The sequence below is a fragment of the Pleurodeles waltl genome, chromosome 7, assembly GCF_031143425.1.
Source record: "Pleurodeles waltl isolate 20211129_DDA chromosome 7, aPleWal1.hap1.20221129, whole genome shotgun sequence".
Classification (NCBI taxonomy): Eukaryota; Metazoa; Chordata; class Amphibia; order Caudata; family Salamandridae; genus Pleurodeles; species Pleurodeles waltl.
This window is the reverse complement of record NC_090446.1, coordinates 1,115,093,970-1,115,111,850: the sequence shown is the minus strand read 5'-3', so window position 1 is coordinate 1,115,111,850 and position 17,881 is coordinate 1,115,093,970. Positions and strand designations below refer to the sequence as shown.

General features: G+C 44.5%; 1 protein-coding gene across 4 annotated transcripts in view; it reads right to left on the bottom strand.

Moving 5' to 3' along the window:
• Positions 1 to 723: 723 nt before the first annotated feature.
• TMEM104 (transmembrane protein 104) overlaps positions 724 to 17,881 on the bottom strand; it is a 358,378-nt gene continuing 341,220 nt past the window's right edge. For all 4 annotated transcript variants that reach the window (XM_069200086.1, XM_069200088.1, XM_069200085.1 and 1 more), the window contains exon 10: positions 724 to 4,082. In XM_069200086.1, coding sequence (XP_069056187.1) covers positions 3,322 to 4,082 — 761 coding nt within the window. In that variant the 3' untranslated portion in view covers positions 724 to 3,321. The remainder of the gene's footprint in view (positions 4,083 to 17,881) is intronic.

The window sequence follows — 17,881 nt, the reverse complement described above, 5'->3', positions numbered from 1 at the left end:
AAGTGGGATTAACAGCCCTTCTTTCAGAGATGACCACCATCTGAACTGAAAAGCTGAAGAGCAAGCATATAAGGAGGACAACGGGCTCAAATTATTTTAGTAAGCTTGGTGGAGCTGGATCGTGGAAGGCATCTTTATTAACAGGAAGATGGTCTCAATCTCACCAGGAGATATTAGATGTAAACACAAGGTGGCAGCAGATCCATTAGACTTAGCTGGCAGAGCGGGTGGACTTTTAGCAAATGCAGGCAACCCTTGCCTTATCTTAAGTATATTTTACAAAAAAAAAAAGAAGAAAGCCAGGGCCTAACAAGGGTGGGGTGGAGGCTCAGTACCCTAGTAACATCGCAATGATGAGGAAGCATCAGAGAAACTAAAAGAGAGGTCTGAGGTTACATTCAGCTGCTGCAATTTTATCAGCCCAACACTTTTTGGGTTCTTGGATGGCTTGCCTGTAAACTCTAATTGAGCATAAATAGGCCTTTTTTGCATGTTACTGGTGCTTCCTCCACGTGAGTCCAATCTGTGATATACCAGTTCGTTTTCTTTTGGTTAGTGTTGAACCATGGCGGTACATGTGATTGTACCAGATATTTATAGAGCACGATAAAAGCTAATAAAATTGAAATTATGAGGGTAGAAATCAAGTTAAAACATGGCTTTGCATGTACCTGAGAAGCTGAATAAATTCCCTTTGTGGAAGTGCAAAAAAGACGAAATATGAAAAGGTACAGGGCTTAAGCCAGTTTTATTCAATCAAATCATCAATACAGATAAAATGCTTTTCTATTTTCACCAAGGCAATATCATGGATCGGCGTGGGATTCTTCTGCCCACTCTATACAAATCCTGTGCCACGCTAAGAAAACTTCAAGGGATGATTGTCAAAGGACTACAAAAAGATACAGCCACAAATGGAGGGCAAAGGTTAAGTCAGGGGTAGGGTGAGGCAGAGAAACAGAAATGTACACAGGAGGGAGGAACATGAAGGAAAAGGAAATAGGGAGTCTGAGATAAGAAGAACCCAAATAAGAGACAGAGAAAATAAAAGTAAAGCATAAAGTAGAGCCAGAAGAAAGCAGCCAAGATGTGCAGCTTGGAAAATAATCGCCATAGTAAAAGGTGGTCTATTCTAGATTCACAAATTGGGGGCGCAAAATAATATACCCGGAGAAGGGCAAAAACAATAACCAAAAATAAAAGGGGGCACAAGGCGTAGTATATGCAAGAGACGGGAGTCCAAGAAAGAACCACAGCGAGGAGGCAGATGAATAAAAGTAAGTCTCAGACATCATGAGCACAACACAGGGCAATAGAGGAATCCAAAAACATAGCAAAGAGAAGGGAGGACCACACAGAGCAAGTCAGGGAGACACCTAGGTGAAGGAAAGGCTGCCAAGAGGGAGGAGATCAAGACACCTCCCACGTGAGAGGAGGCAAAAACTGATTCAAGACACTGAGCCACAGACAACACTCAATTACAATGTACCAGGGAGGCACTCTGAGATAGTGCCACAGCAGGGCGACTTCAAATTAAAGCAATGGATATATAGAACTGAAAACAGGACCACAGCAAGTGGAAGCCAAGACGATGATGGTCAGGAAAGAGCAGCCCTAGGAACTACATCATAAATGGAGAGTCAAACTGGGATATGGACATGCAGAGCTCAAGAATAGTCCAGGTCACAAACAAAAGAATGCAAAATTAAATTGAAGAAAAGCAAAAACTCAAAATAGAGCCAGAGAGCAGGGAAACCATGATACTTTAACATAGGTAACGCTAAACAGAATTAGTTGGAGAAGACGCCAATACAGTACCGGAGGGGGAGGAGCCTACAGTGAGTGAAAATTACACACAAGGAGGAGATGAAGCAGATTAAGTTAAAAGGTGGTGGAGGCTCAAGCCACAGACAGTGAAGGTCCACAATGGAGAAACACAACAAACATAAGATAGACAGACTGATGAGGGGAGCCCGTGACAGATAGGCAAGAGAAGTTTAAATAAAAAGTGCCAATCCATTCTACCAAGGGAGAAGCACTATAAGTTCAAATTGTTGGGAGGTTACATGCACAGAGGAGTCAATACGACACATTGACAGGGAGACAAACAGTAAAAAAAATTGTTACCTATCATGGTCAGAAAGTACTCAGTAAAACTCATGAATGGTGGGTTAATGAAATAGTTCTAATAGAAAGGGCCACACAATCAAGAAAATGCCACACAGAAAATGCCCAGCCACATTAGCAGGAACACAGGACAATTGGTATCCATCTTCAAGTCAATTTGAAACATGTAAATTGTACAAAAGGAATCTGGTAATGTGTACAATTGAATCATCACCGTTAAAAACTGCGCACAACAGATATATGCTCTTTTCATACAGCCATTAAGGGGAGAAGTAAAATATTTCCTCGGACCTTCATTTCAACAAGAACATCTTCACCACAGATGCTCTTCATTGAGATGCCCAAGGTAAGGGGACAACATTTGCTAAAATACTGCAGCTTGTCCTGTACATGGGAAGAATGGAACCAAAACAATGTTATACTGTCATTCAGCTCCGGATCCACACTCTAGAATGAGCCCACATGCATAAAAAGCATTCTTTACTGAGGACATTTTACAGTTACGCATAACTTACAGACAACAGATGGACAGAATGTGGTACGGAAGGGATAAAGAGAAAGCAACTTGTGGGGCAGACATGACAAAAGGAGGTAGTGCAAGAATAGGAGGAGGTTTGTGAGAAACACTAAAGTAGAGGAAGAGAAGGGAAAGTACTGCTATGGTTAAACATTTCATCTGTTCTGTCATCTCAGATCAGGTACACTAATCAGGATATACATGGGACAGAAGGCAGAGCTACAATCACTCATAGTACAACTTGGATGCAGGCACTCTAGCCAGGACATGACCAGACTATAAAGCCTAGGTGCAGCCCCTCCAATGGAAATATAACTGGATCCACTCCCAACAGCTGGATTCCCTCGGTGAGAAGAACATGTGCTTGGATTTCACCAAAATGTGAGCACCTCACATAAAGCTAAGAGGGCAAATGAGCCAGCTCACTACCCTATCCCTGAGCCAGACAAAATTGGCGGCTCTTTAATTAGCTGGGCACGCACTGCGTGGAAGACAGGACGGAGAGGCCTAACCAGTAAATGAAGCATTTTCCAGAAGGCAAGGCAGGAAGTGTTCTCCTGACCAAACAATGACCACGGCAGTTAACAGCAGCAAGTAAGGCTCAGTATTAATAGACCTCAAAACCCATCAACGACTGTGATGTCTGAATTCCAGAGTTCAAGTACTATTGTACTGTGCTATTGCTTGGTCTCACTCAGTATTATATTTGCTGTAACAAATATCAAACAGGAAATAGCCCATACAAGCACAAACCAGACCCAGCAGGTGTGCCGAAAAGGTGATTGATGCTTGTTGACTACACGGTCGCTGAATATCAGCTTCATGTCCTTGCGGCTGCAGTACACCAGAAATGCTGGGATAATGTATTGGATGCCATTTCCAGCATAAGCCCCAGTGATGCCGACCAGGGATTCCAGGTCATGAGTGCAGAAAGCAACGAGAACTGGCGGCACCAAGGTGATTAGTGGAAACACTACTCTATCCACCACCCAAGGGTACGTACCCCCTTCCCGGTGGAATAGAGTCTTCCAGTTGTTACGCAGCGTCACTGCAATGATGGGAAAGTTGGTGCTGATGGTGAAGACAGGAAAGAGTCCCAAAAAGTAACGGATGAAGGCGACGCTGATGATGTCACAGCTGGTGAAGTTGAGAGTGTACATGTCCATGAGGATATCGTTGCGGAAACAAAATATGGCAGTAAAGGAGAGAAGGCTGTAAAATGCAAGAATAAGGATGTAGTCCAGTAGCACAAGGCGTGTCAGATGCTTCTTGCTGGAGATGGGGGTGATGAGAGATGGCAACGAGTGCTGACACATGAAGGAATAGACACACACCCCAAAGAGGTTCCGAACCCCTGAGAACTGGGCGATGGGAGGATGACCTTGCCCCTGTCCCTTGCTGATTCGGATGAGAGCCAGGATAATCATGATGATGAAAGCTAAAAAGAGGAAAAGTTATGTTAGCAAAGTTTAAGGCTCTACAGGAGAAAACAGCTCAGTATATTAATACAACATAAACATATATTCTGGATCGACAATGTTGGCGTATATGTTTTCTGTTAAAAGAACCAAACAATTTTAGTAAATCCACCTACATGAATATTCGATAATCAGACGAAGTAGAATCCTCACCCGTGAATCATAAGATCCTTAAATAGTTGCTAGTCTGAGGGATGCCTCATCACCCACGTGAGCATAACATGCATACCCACAAAAACCTCTATTAATGAATTTGAGAGATGATGGCTACATATGGGCAAACGCATGTACTGGAACTGCTCAGAGGTGAGAATGCTGAGGAGTTTAACAGTACCTCAATGTCACTCTCATGGTACTACCTGTGTTCTATTATAAGTGAATGGTTCAAGTTGCTGACTATCACACCGCTTTATGTCGCATTCTGTATAACAGATTTTAAATGGCTACTGCTTGTAAGAAGCACATATTAAGCAGTGGAACACTGACAACCAGAAGGAAGCCTTCCTAGCCTTTCTCTGCGATAAGCACTAGAAAACAGTTGTGGGCTGCAGCAGCAGTAAGTGAATCAGGTAGGGTGCTGAACGTCACCTGTCTAAATACAGCAATCTGGATGAGTTTTCAAGGAGGTCCATTAATCAAGTTATTAGTGAGGCAAAATATCAATCACCCATGGAACAGCAAAACAGATTTACTTGGCCATTTTCCTTTGACTATGATGGACTTCTAATTTGATTTTCATACAACCTAGACTATTATTGAATTAACTGACCCACAGACGTTGAGTGATGGCTTAAATAGAGTCTTCTCTACTTCAGTGGATTGAATTTTTTTCCATTTCGTTCTCTGAATATCCGTAGAAAACAAGATAGGGCCAAATATATTTAGCAACAAAGGCAGCCAGTCTGAGCAAGTGCTCCATATAAGAGAAAGACATTATACTCGTGGGACTCCATCAGTAGAATTCAATCTGCAAGATGCGTTTCTAGTTATTATCAATCTGCAGCTTCCTTTAAAGCCTTTGTTGTAGGGGTCGTAGCGCTACAATGGAGACAGAAACTAACAAAAGTCACATGGCAGCTGCATGCTATCGCTTTATTTCAATGTTTTAATTCAAATGACTGAAACTTATGTCATTCTAATACAACTTTACGCCCGCAAATCAGTCATGGCAATAACAAATGGGTGCTTTATCAAGTGAATTCTTATTGTGGGATCTCTGCAGTGGACAGAGTCACTTCAGTGATCGGTTGTTCTACATATTAACCTGCCTGAGTTTACTGTGGAAAAGACCAACCAGACTGGCACAGCGAGATGACTGCAGGTTAAGGTCACTTTTCCGATAAGAATGTGCATTCCTGATCGGCCCCATGCACGCAGCAACCACTATACATGCTGCTTTAGGCGCATGGCTGTCCATTGGGGGTCCTCCTCATTCCCCAAAACTCTTACTTCTCACAATTGGAAAAGAGAAAAGGAGACCCATCTACACATTGCAAAATAGATATCTGATAAAATAACAAAGGGTGACATTTTTTCTAAAGAAGGATCACAGCTAATTTACCTCAGCATAAAAATAAACCTTTGTAGCGTACTACACAAATGTTTCAGGTGATGTGACCAAGACTGTAATATATGAAAATGAATTACTAGCAGTGTCCATTTAGATAGCAAGTTTATTAGCTACAGAGTCAAAAGGTGGAGTAACTTGAATCCACTGGGGTGTGCATTTCTAAAAACCAGCTGCCTTCCTTTCCAGTCAAGATTTGCAAAGAAAACATGCAAGGAAAAATGTAGATAAGAAATGTATGAATGTTTTGGGATATGTTAACTGTAGGACTACAGGATAATGGGACGGTGGAGAGGACCATAAAGTGTTTACATGTACAATCACATGCGCTATCATTGGGACTTCTGTAGCGACGTCCTTGTTCGAGCCTGTTCGGAGAGAGAAAGGGTCCTGGACAATTACATCTGCATCTCATTACAATGTACAGAACCAAGTACATTTCCCTCCTCTACCTCCCCCGTATTCAAACATGCACCCCCAAGTACAACATGATATGTTCCATCACACCATAAGGCATCACCTTCAAATGTCTATCCGCCCTGCTAAAGATTACAGCAGTTCAGTTCATCATATTTTACTTCTTCTCCTAGCGAACCGAGTGAAAAAAAAACTTCAACACAGATATCTCCTTATTACCTAGTTATCAGAAACAACACAAACACAACCTACTTCACAGATTTCAGTCTCCCACAGGACCCCATCCTAAAGAGCATGACCAACCCTTTAGGGATTTTTTTCATCTTACATAAAGTCATCAAATCCACCCCCCACCAAAGAAAACACTCACGACCTCAATATCTCCCCCACACCTTCTGATCTAAAATCATGTGTTGCACTCAACATAGCACCTTAAATATGCTCTCATATAAATGACACAAAACTGACAGAAATGACAAGACTTACAAGGGAAGAGGTAAGTTATATAGGAAAGAGACCACAGTCTTGATTCGAGGGGTGACTGAGCTGCTTCAAGTCTCAATCAATCTGACCCACAAAGGTAAAGCGGTTTCTCTAAGGAATCCCTGGATCATACATGGCATCTACATAAGCGGAGAAGCCACATGAGGTATATGTACAAGAGGTGACCAAATAACAATACAATTACAACATTAAGAAATTAAAATATTCACTCCAAGCTAGTTAAAAAAAAAAAAAAAAAGAAAATCCACTAAATGGCTTAAACGTAGGAAGACACTGGAAAAAGGTGTTCAATGTTATCCTGTGGCAAATAGAAAGTAATAAGTGGAACATCTGTGTTTTCCTTGTGGTTCGTTTTGCACAAAGTTCAACTTTTTTTTACATGTTCTAGTAGACGGGAAAAAACTGAGAAAAAGTCCTCAACTAGATTCACAGACATCAGTCCATAGTTTCCATTGCAGGTAGCTTTTGGGTCTATAGACAAAGTAGTCAACCGGAATTGAATTTTCCGCAGCAGGCAACGCCTTCCCTAGGCCTTTAGGACCTCCGTGGACATTCTGTATCTGCAGCAGGAGTAATATTCAGTGGTATCCTGTCAACTGAAAATTCTTCCCGGTACGCAGCAATTTCCTCACTCTCTTGAGTTTCTGAAACATATGGAAGGAAGTTCCACAGGGACCATCAGGCTTTTATTTTAAGACATGAACCCCATAAGCCATGTGTTTTAGCAGGAGGAAAGTCCAACCACCCCTGTAGAAAATGCAAGACCAGGGGTTCAAACAAAATGCTTTTCTCCACTCTGCAAGCACAAAAGTAGGAAATCACTAGATCAGCAGCAGACTAGGAAGTCGCTCTCCTCTTCTGAATTTAAAAAGCATATTTTAAAAGGTTGACCAGTCAGGTGACGAGATGCTAGCCAATCTGAAATTATCATCCTTTCCACTTCCACTTTTTCAGTACTTTGATGCATTTCTGTAACATGATAACAGAACTACACCAGAGTTCTCTCTCGTTCCATAACACCACCCCTTTCCTCTTCAGAACTACCCTAAAAGGTTCCAATGTTAATCTCCTCTAAGTCCCAATTTCGTAGAGGTTGCCCACCATGCTTGGTGCCAAAGTGTTCTGAAGAATCCTTGCTTCTATCTGAAAAGGTGCTACAGAGGTCTACATAACCCCAAAGGTCCCACTTGGAAGTCATCTGGATTTTTCCTCCCTTTTCTTGGCTATTGTTTATGCAGTGTTCTTAAGTAGCAGAAGGCAGACCGAGCTGACAAGGGGTCTTATCTCAAACAGAAATGTACAGGTCTTCTGAATTAAATCATTTGACCTCAGACAAAATAGGTCATACCTTATAGTTGTTCCATGCATAATGGGTAAAGGAAATCTGACGTCAATGATTATCACTTTAGTCAATTCACCCATGTCATTTAACTTTGTTTTTGATAGCCATGAAAGATAAATGTTAAAATATAAATGTCATAAAGCAATCAGATGCAGCTACAGAACAACTACTTGAAAACATGAAAGTTTAACTCTACATGTCTCATTTTAAGATTAACTTGGTTAATGTATTTTCTTCACTGTGCAAATGCACAAGACTCCTATACGCTGGCAGTGCCTTACGGGAGTGAAAAAAATCAAGTGGGAAAACAAAAGTACATATGCTTGTAAACAGAGTGCATGTGGCTGGTCTTCTTCAGGGAGTGTTCAGTGACCGCAGACAAAATACCTGTACACAGAGGAAAAGAATGGTCGGAATCTCCATGAAAAGATGTTTTTTTCTTACAACTTGTAAAGGATCTGACTTGAGTGCAAGTAATAAGTCCGCAATTCTTTTTTTACCGGGAGCCAAGTACTCTATTGTAGCACTCAACTCCCTCAGGGTAGCAAAGCACAGCAGTCCAAGGCCTACTTTGGGTAGGGGGTGTGGGCTAGCAATCCCAATTCGCTGGCATGCAACAACACCACTCAAATTATTGTCCAGCCAGTGCTTTTACTTTTAAAAAGGAAAAATTACATTCATTACACTTACACTATTAAATACTACACATTAAATTATAAACATGTACACCTAGCAGATGAAAATGCCTATGGTGACACCCTCATATCACAATTTACCCCAGTGGGTCCTGAACCATATAATCCTACTGCCTCCAACCTATACAACATCACATTAAACATAAAGGAGGCTTATTGGCTTTATCAGGGGGTCAGCACCTTAATACATTTAAGGCAGGCCTGCTGGCTTTTCCAGGGTGCCACACTAAATATATGATAGAGGCCTACTGGCTTTGTCAGGGTGTCACTACATTACTAACAGTGACTACATGTTATACTTTAACAATATTCCTCCATTAGCACGGTGATCTGGATCGCCTTCCGCCGAAGCTGGGAACTAAGCCCTTGATGATGAAGTCTCTTACGGAAGTGATGACACATTTGGGACTATGGGATAGTTGGAGGGAGATGCACCCAGAGAGCAGGGAATACACTTGTCATTCCAGAAAACATAATACGCATACCCGATTGGCCAGGTTTCTGCAGGGAGGTCTTAATGGCTCGCAAGTACTGGATGTTACACATATGGGTAGGTTCTTATCTGATTATGCACTGGTGCGGTTACAGTTACAGTGGGGTGCTGAGGCCACCTGTCTAGCGTGTAGTTGGCGTATGCCTGCGGCCTTTCTTACTGATCCGGGGTGTCGTGAACGGGTGGGTGAGGCCATTAACCAGTACATGGAATTGAACTGGAACAAGACACAGACTAGGGGCCTGGAATGGGAGGCTATGAAGGCAGTCATAAAGGGGGAGTGTATAGGCATAGCTTGCGGGGTACGCAGACAATTGGAGCGGGATCTCACATCACTGGAGGAGGAATTGAGGGATCTGCAACAATAGCCACCGGACACGAGAATGGCTGAACGAGAGGAACTCAGGTTATACAAGGAGGTTAATAGTTGTTGGGATACTTCAAGCAGGATCACACTTAGAGGGTATAGGCAGCAACTGCATCGGGAGGGAGATAAATCTGGCAAACTCCTGGCATGGATTCTGGAATGGGAGGTGGAGGCCCCTCCTGTATTACATATCAGGAATGCTGACTGCAAAATGCTCATGAAGCGCACGGATCTCCAAAGGGTGTTGAGGGCTGGTGTGGTCCTACCTGAGGAGGGTGTGGGGGGATTTCTGAAGCAGATGCGGCTTCCGAGCTTGGGCTTGGAGAATAGGGAAGCCCTTGAGACTGCTATCACTGTAGAGGAGGTGAGTGAGGCAGTGGCTGTAATGACTAAGTCCTAATCCCCCAGTAGTGATGGTTTTCCTGTTGAGTTGTATCAAACGTTTTCCTTGTCTCTACGGAAGAAGCTCCTGAAGGTCTTTGAAGAAGCTCGAGTGCATGGTATGTTGCCAGACACCATGCGTCAGGGTATTGTCTGTTTGATGCTCAAGCCGGGGGGGACCCTGGAGACCCCTCCTCGTATCACTCGCTTACCATGTTAAATTGTGATCTCAAGATACTTTGTAAGATCTTAGTCACCCGGCTCCGTGGGGTGATTCAGGGTCTAGTGCACGAGGATCAACGTGGGTTTCTCCCTGGTCATAGTACATCCTATAATTTGCGTTGTTTGACACATATCCTACAAGAGACCGAAGATGTGGAGACTGAGTTGGCGCTAGTGTCCTTGGACTTGGAAAAAGCCTTTGATACAGTTGAGTGGGGGTACCCTTTAGAGGTCTTGCAGGGCATGGGGTTTGGCCCCGGTTTCTGCGCTTGGGTGCGGTTGCTGTATACTGCTCCTACTGCACAAGTACGGGTGGGAGGAGAGCTCTCAAACACCTGGGAGATCGGTAGGGGCATGAGGCAGGGATGCCCGCTCTAACCTCTTTTGTTTGCTCTGGCGGCAGAGCCACTAGCGATATGGCTTTGCGAGGAGATGGAGCCGTGGGGGATCCAGGTGGGACGGTCTACACATGTAATCTCCCTGTATGCAGATGATGCACTGGTTTATGTACGGGATCCTAGTATTTTGGTGCTGATGCGGAGGTTGGAGATTTTGGGGGCTCCTCTGGTCTCAGAGTCAACAGAAAGAAGTCGCTCCTGTTCCCCTTAGGGTCCCTTCGTGGGGTTTTGCGTAATCTCCCTAGAGCAGGACTTCGGTGGGAGGTTGAAAGTTTCCAGTACTTAGGTATATGGGTCACTCACTCTATGGCTGCGCATAATAAAAACAATGTTGAGCGAGTAGTAGATGCCCTGGAACGCTCGGTCTGCTTTTGGAACAGGGTACCTCTCTCTGTGATGGGCAGGGCTGTGGTGGCTAAGATGGTGTTCTTGCCATGGTGTCTATATTTGGTTCAGAACTCTTTGTTTACGTTGGCTGCCTGGCTCTTTCGTCGTTTGGATAGTCTGCTGATCTCTCTGGTATGGGCTGGTTGGCAAAGTAGGGTGGTGCTGACGATCTTGAAGGGGGCGGGGTTGGTGATACCTAACATTAGACACTACTATTAGGCAGCACACTTGCAATATGTGGCCAAGTGGATGACGGACACTGATAACTGGGAGAAGAGGCTGTATGCAGAATTGTGCAATGGGCGGTCACTGGTGCACATATTGATGTCGGGGGTAGATCTGACCCTGCTGTGCCCTACCTGATCAAGACCACTGCTGGGATTTGGGAGCAGGTAGTTAAACATGTACTCAGATGAGACCCTTTTGATAGGGAGCGAAAGTTATGGGACTTGGCCCCATTTCGGGATATGGAGAAGTTAATGTTGGTAGAGGCTTGGAGACTGGGGAGATGTGAGGTGGCTGGGGATCTTTACCCTAATGGAGAGTTTCTCTCTTTTAATGACGCTCAAGATTTGTTTGATCTGGGTCCTGGTCAATTTCTGCAATATGCGAAAATCAAGAATGTGGCACGTGAGATCTGGAGTGGTTTCCCAGTCGCCCCTGAGGCCTCATCCGTGCTGAACGGTCTGATTAACTGGGTTGAGGGGGTGCATTTGATTACCCGGTTTTATAAAGCCCTTCGGGAGGATCAACCAGGTGTGATCAGTGTGGGACATAAGCCAGGGGAGTCTGACCTGGGGGAGCCCATAGCGAATGCTGACTGGGATTTGGCTCTTTCTTTAGTGCATACGGTGTCATGCAATCATAGGTTTAAGCTGCTACATTTTAACTTTGTGCATAGAACGTATCTCACACCCTGACGACTAAACAGGATCGACCCAAACCGTAGAGCGTGCTGCCCTAGGTGTGGTGCGTTTGGTGCTTCCTTCCTTCATCTGGCTTGCACTTGCAGGGCATTATATGACTTTTGGCAGGAAGTGGTAGCAGCGATTAAGGAGGCCACGGGATTGGGGTTAAGGGCAGCGCCGATGGCCTGTATTTTGGGAGTAGGGCGGAAGCCGCGCTTGTCGGACATTCCATATAAATTGGCACAGCTTGCGCTATTGCTGGCCAAGTCTAGAGTAGCAGTCGGCTGGATGATCTCCCGGAGCCCGATGGTCTCCAGCTGGCTAAGGGATTTACTGGAATGGGGTGCAGCCAAGGAGCAGCATACGTGCCTGACACAAAGAGACTAGAAGGCACTCTCTGATGTAGCGGCTTGGGGAACTTTGTTGGAACGGTTCACTGGTGGGGAGGACATAAACTCTATAAGCAGCGCTGAGAATGAGGGGGGGTGTGGACGCAGCTACAGTAAGTGGTCGTACTGGCTGGTTACACATAAAATTTGCACACACGTGTTCTCACATGTGCTAGATGCATGTGTAAGACAACAGTTGTGCACAGCCCAGTCACTGCACACAGGTAGCCTGGTGCAGAAGGGAGTCTGCAAGGATTGGTGCTATGCTGTGGTAAGCCTTATAGTATCAGTGGACATTCATAGAAATGTCTATAGGACTTGCTGGAAAATCTGTAGTGATTTCATTGTATTATACTAAAGTGCAAATTTGCTCCACTTAGGCCTAGGCAGTACATCAAGGTGTCAAAGTAGGGTAAAACATGCAGGTTTCTTTTGAATTTGCTGTTCTCAACAATCTAAATTCACTTATTATGGGACTTCAGAAATTGCCTTTTTTCTCTGGCTCAACTCCCAATTGGATTCTAGGCCTTTGTCCCCTCTACTGGGCCAGTAGAGGGAAGAAAGGCCTCCACACACAAAAGGAGCAGTTATCGGTGATTGACCCAGGTTCTGGGTGAAGAAAGGGGAGTTGGGGAAATGTATCTGATAAGTAGCTTGTCACACTGCACCTGGGCTAGGACAGCCCAGGTCCACTAGAACAAAGGAGGAGGGACATACCTCTGGAGCAAACAGTAGGGGCTGTCATTCGAAGTTTTGGTGGGAAGGAATCTGGCATTGATGTCAGCGGTGGGTGAAGCTGAGGCCCTGAGAGGTGTGCTTTCCAAAGAAAACTTGAAACTGCCATGATGGATTGTCCCAGAATGCTGTTCCAAGAGGGTTGGGATAAAAGTGGTATAATGACATGGTACCCTAGGATAGTCTAGGGTAGCCTGGTATCTAGAATTTTCCAACCCGACTTAGCCTAGCTGGAAGGCAAAGCCACCGGATGCCCTGCAGTGATGGACAAAGCACTTTAACTCCCACTGCCCCCTAGGAGTTGAGTGGGTGCTGGGCCCATTATGTCCCTTGAGGACGAGTTGGAGGAAAGACTTGGACTCTACTGCCCCACTACCACCATTACCACCAGTCCTTCACCAACCTTCTCCCCTCAACCCCATGGGTTCTGCAAGGCAGGCAGGTGGGTCTGTGACCTCTGGAGCATGGGCTGGAGGGCGCTTTGCTGGCTGGTAGTGGAGGGGCTGTGCAGTATGACCCCACCAGCAGGAGAGGAGCTCCTGGAGCCAGGCAGAGACGAAGGCTGGGACCAAGATAAGCCCAGCTCCCTGCGACATGTGCCCCATCAGAGGTCAGGAGGCCTGTCAAAAAAGCTCCAGGTAGCTACGCCTGACCTCCAGGAGAAAAACGAGCCAGAAATGACAAAATTCAGCCAGAGTTATGCAATTTCAAAGATTTGCCTCATTAGCAAATAAAGCAAAAGAAAAACATTTTCTGTTCAAATCCCCCCAGGGGGGCCATGGCCCGAGGTTTGACGCTAACTCATTTATTGATTTGAAAATGGGGAGGTTGTGCATTGGACCCCCTCTCTAGAGACTCTTTTGGCCCCGAGACTCCATCACCTGGGAATCTACGGAAGTCTGTAGGTCCCTAGAATCCCATCTCTCGGGACAGATGTAACAGGTCGAGTGCCACTGCGCTCTTAAATCCTGAATGTGGGGAGTTCAAATCTGGTAGTAAAAGTCCCAGGAGTGATGTGGGCTATCTCCTCCTGCCCCCCCATACTCTTGTTTGGGGTGCGGGGTTCCACAGCAGCCACACCGCTAGGCAGACAGAGGACAGTGTTCTCCCTGCCCTCAGAAGTGCAGGCAGGGGAAGACCAAGCAGCTAGCTCAGCAGGTCAAGCGTGACCTCCTTGCACTACATTTTTTTAAAAGAAGAGAAACCAGAGGATAGGCCAGGTGTTCTGGGTGGGACCGGGCACAAAGGCCTTAAAAGAAATATAATGCGAGGCGAAGCAGCATTAAGCAAAACCTGCTGTTTAATTATGCATAGACCTGGGTGAAAAGTATCCCATAATGCCACACGAGGGTCTTAGTTTTCCTACTGCTTTTGTTCGTGGTGCCCCAAGGAGGGGCAGTTGCACGACTAACATTAAAGGAATAGTGTTTTGCAGAAGTTGCAATAGCGCACCATGAAGTGTTGTTGAAAATCTTGCCCTAAGTTTCTAGGGACATGGAAATTATGACACCTCCCCCCACCAAGGTTATTTTATTTCATGTAATGTTTTTCATTTTCAAGTGCTCCTAGAGCCTTTGCTCTTGAGCTCTAGTTTGGGAGGGGCTCTTGTGGTTGGTCCTATGACTGCATAAGTGTAAAGAAAGACATGAACCATAGGGTTATGATCATGTGAAATATATATTCTTTATTAATAGTTTGTTGAAAAACACTGCAGTGTTTTTGCCTTTAAGGAATGCATTTGAATCTGATTTTTGTTGCCATAGTTGGCCGCCCCCTGCTCAGAGGACGCAGAGTGCGGCCTTATCTTAAAAGATGGCACTGGCAGTTACCAGACAGAGTCTAATTACTGTCACTGTAGTTGGGTGGTAAGACTCTTCCACAATAAAGGTCCATACACTGAGCTGTCACAAGCAAAAGACTCCTGGGGGACTAAATGGGCGGAATACACTTGCTCAAGGTACAGGCCCCAGAAACAGCCATGCCTCACTAGTACTTAAGACAACCTGCACAACACACAAACTGATCCAGTCCAACTAGCCCAGCCTACATACCTCAGCAGCACATACAGCCATCCTGGTGGATGATGACACAATAAGAATGATAGGTAAGAGAGACACCTGTCTCTTGATACAACTTCACCAGTCTGTGCTGTTTGATACAACAGACAAATCATTTTCAACTGCCAATTAAGTTTGGCAGAAACTGATGAATTTGTACTGATCAGCAGAGGCACACTGCATTAAGAAATTGAGTCTGGACTTCTGACATTGCCCACTATCTCAACCAACAAATCAGATCTAATGGTTTCTTCATGGAACTTGCCTCATAAGGTAATATCAATGTTGGAATAGGAATGTTCCTCAGCATGGCAAAATGATGTGCCTGTCCTGAGTGCCTAACTGCAGGTGAAACTGGTATCTTGACTTTATGGGTACAGGTTTGGGAAACCAGAGTATTATTAACACACACCATAGTGAAATGTAAATAAATTTCACTATGTATGTTTTAATCATATGCATATAATTATTAGTGGGTCAGTAGTGAGTTAGCATAAGGGGGACCTGCACCCATTCTCTCCTTGCTGGAACAATTATTCTGATAAGTAATTAAAGAAATAAAGTGGACATACCAGTATAAGTGTTATTGTCCTGACAAAATAGTTTCAAGAGTCATTTTGACAAGTTTCCTTTCATTCCAGACTTATTTTGCTATAGTGTTCAATCTTAGCCAACACCAGTTTGTTCATATGGATGTAACCCAGTGATTTCATCAGTGCTTCCGACTCGTTCAGAGTATAATTTCAATAAGGCCAGTGGTGTCACTTTTTTAAATATCTTCACATACACCTTATCGTGTAATTTATTAGTTTTTATCAGGCAATTTCTTCTCTGTGGTCGATAACAGTACTTGCGGAATGGTGTCCTTGTAGTGCAAGAATGGATGCGAGTTTCTGGCTGTGGTGTGAGTGTGGATGTGAGTCTCAGACTGTGGCATAGTCAATATGCATCAACAGTACCCTGACATTTCATTTAGCTCTTGCGTCACGCTAATCCAGCATGTGCGCATAGGCCTAGGCCTATCTTTGGCAACATGAGGTTTGGAACCTGTCTGGTGACCAGGAGGGGCACATCAAGTGTACCCTCCTAGTGGGTCTTAGACTGCTGTCTATGTCTAGGGTGCATCAACTATAGCAATGGAGTTGGAGTACTGTGTTGTGTGAATAGGGATTGATAAGACTTTTTTTCTCTGTGTCAAGGAAAGGTGAGGCTAGTGGCCTCTTGTGTGACAACCTATGATGTCATAATCATGCTCTAACGTCCTGTGTGTGTGTTGACTGTGAAGCACATGTATGGTAGTAGGACCCTCTGTGTTGTGTGAATATGAAAACTGGAATGCTGCTTGATAAGTGCTGCACAAGATAACGGATAAGGACAGCTTCTGCCCTTAGAGTGTATTGCCTGTTTTTGAGGAAGCATCCCGGTGCTGGCAGCAATGGAGCTAGAGACATAAGCAATCATCCCATCCTATGGACAACAGACCTAAACATTAAAAAGATATGTCTTCAGGCTTTTCTTAAAAACTGATTCAGAACCGGCAAAATTGCGTGCAGTTGGAAGAGAGTTCCAAAGTTTTACCTTTAGAAACACAAAAGATCTCCCCCCTCTTCTGGCCTTGCGAACCCTACAGGTTTGCAGGAGTATTAAAGCACTAGACCTCAAGGATTTACTCTGGAGGTAGGCCTTCAGCCTTTTAAGTAAAAAAAAAAAAGGCCTTTCTGCTCAAGGGTTTTATAGGCGAAAATGAGTGCCTTGAATTTAAGACATCTAGCAATAGGGAGCCAGTGCAACTGACGGAAATAGGCAAACACCGACAAGCCAGCCAGGATTTGTTTTTTTAGATAAAACGAGCCGCAACGTTTTGGTCGTTCAAAATAGAGGGCAGCATCAAATTTGAATCCTGGGTTTCTTGCACAATAAGGTGGAACAGGAGGTGCACCAAGCTCTGAAAGCCAACAGTTGAGTGAGTCTTGGTACTGACTTGTGCCAAAAAAGAGGACTTCCATTTTATTAGGATTCAGTTTAAGGCAGCTGCCACTCATCCAATTGCCAACAGAATTCAGGGCCCCTGACTGTCCTGAAAGGACCAAACTAAATCACCTTCACACCCCAATATTCCACAAGAATTGCCAAATGTTCCAAATAGAAATTAAAAGGGTAGGACTAAAGGCTTCCCCTTGAGGTACCCCACAATTAAGAGGCTTCGCAGCAGGAGTAAAAGGAAAAAGTAATACCACTTGAGACCGGTCTTCCCAATAAGATTTAATCCAGGTCCATGCCTGTCCTTGAATCCAATATTCTGTTCAGTATATAGGGTGATAAAGCATATCAAATGCTGAAGATATGTCCAACAGTACTGCCATTGGCGCTGCATTCTGATCGAAATTAGCCTTTATGAATTCAGAGACCTCCAGCAAGGCAGATCTGTGCTGTAACCCACCCAAAATCCAGACTGCGTCATGGAGGAGAAAACCTGACTCCAGAAAAAGGGTGAGGTGCCTATTAATCGCCTTTTCCAGCATTTTAGCAACTGAAAGTAAGAGTGAATTTGGTCTGATGATAATAAGCACCTTGTGGTTAGCAATTACGTTTTTTTAGCAAGGGTAACGAGAGGGCCCGTTTCCAACCCCTTGGTACTACGGTGGACTCCAAGGAGGAATTCATAAGCTTGTTCACGATAGGATTAAAAAACGGTGTGATAGGTTTCAGGATATCAGGAGGATAACGTTCGAGGGGTGAGCCAGATTTACAATTGGTCAACATAGAAGTAGAGTCCCCCAAATAAACAGGGTCAAACTCAAGCAGTAAGGGGCCAGAAGAGTAATTCCTCTCTCAGGTAGATGGAGCACACCCTGCATAGGGAACTGATCATAAATCGTTTTCATTTTATTAAAAAA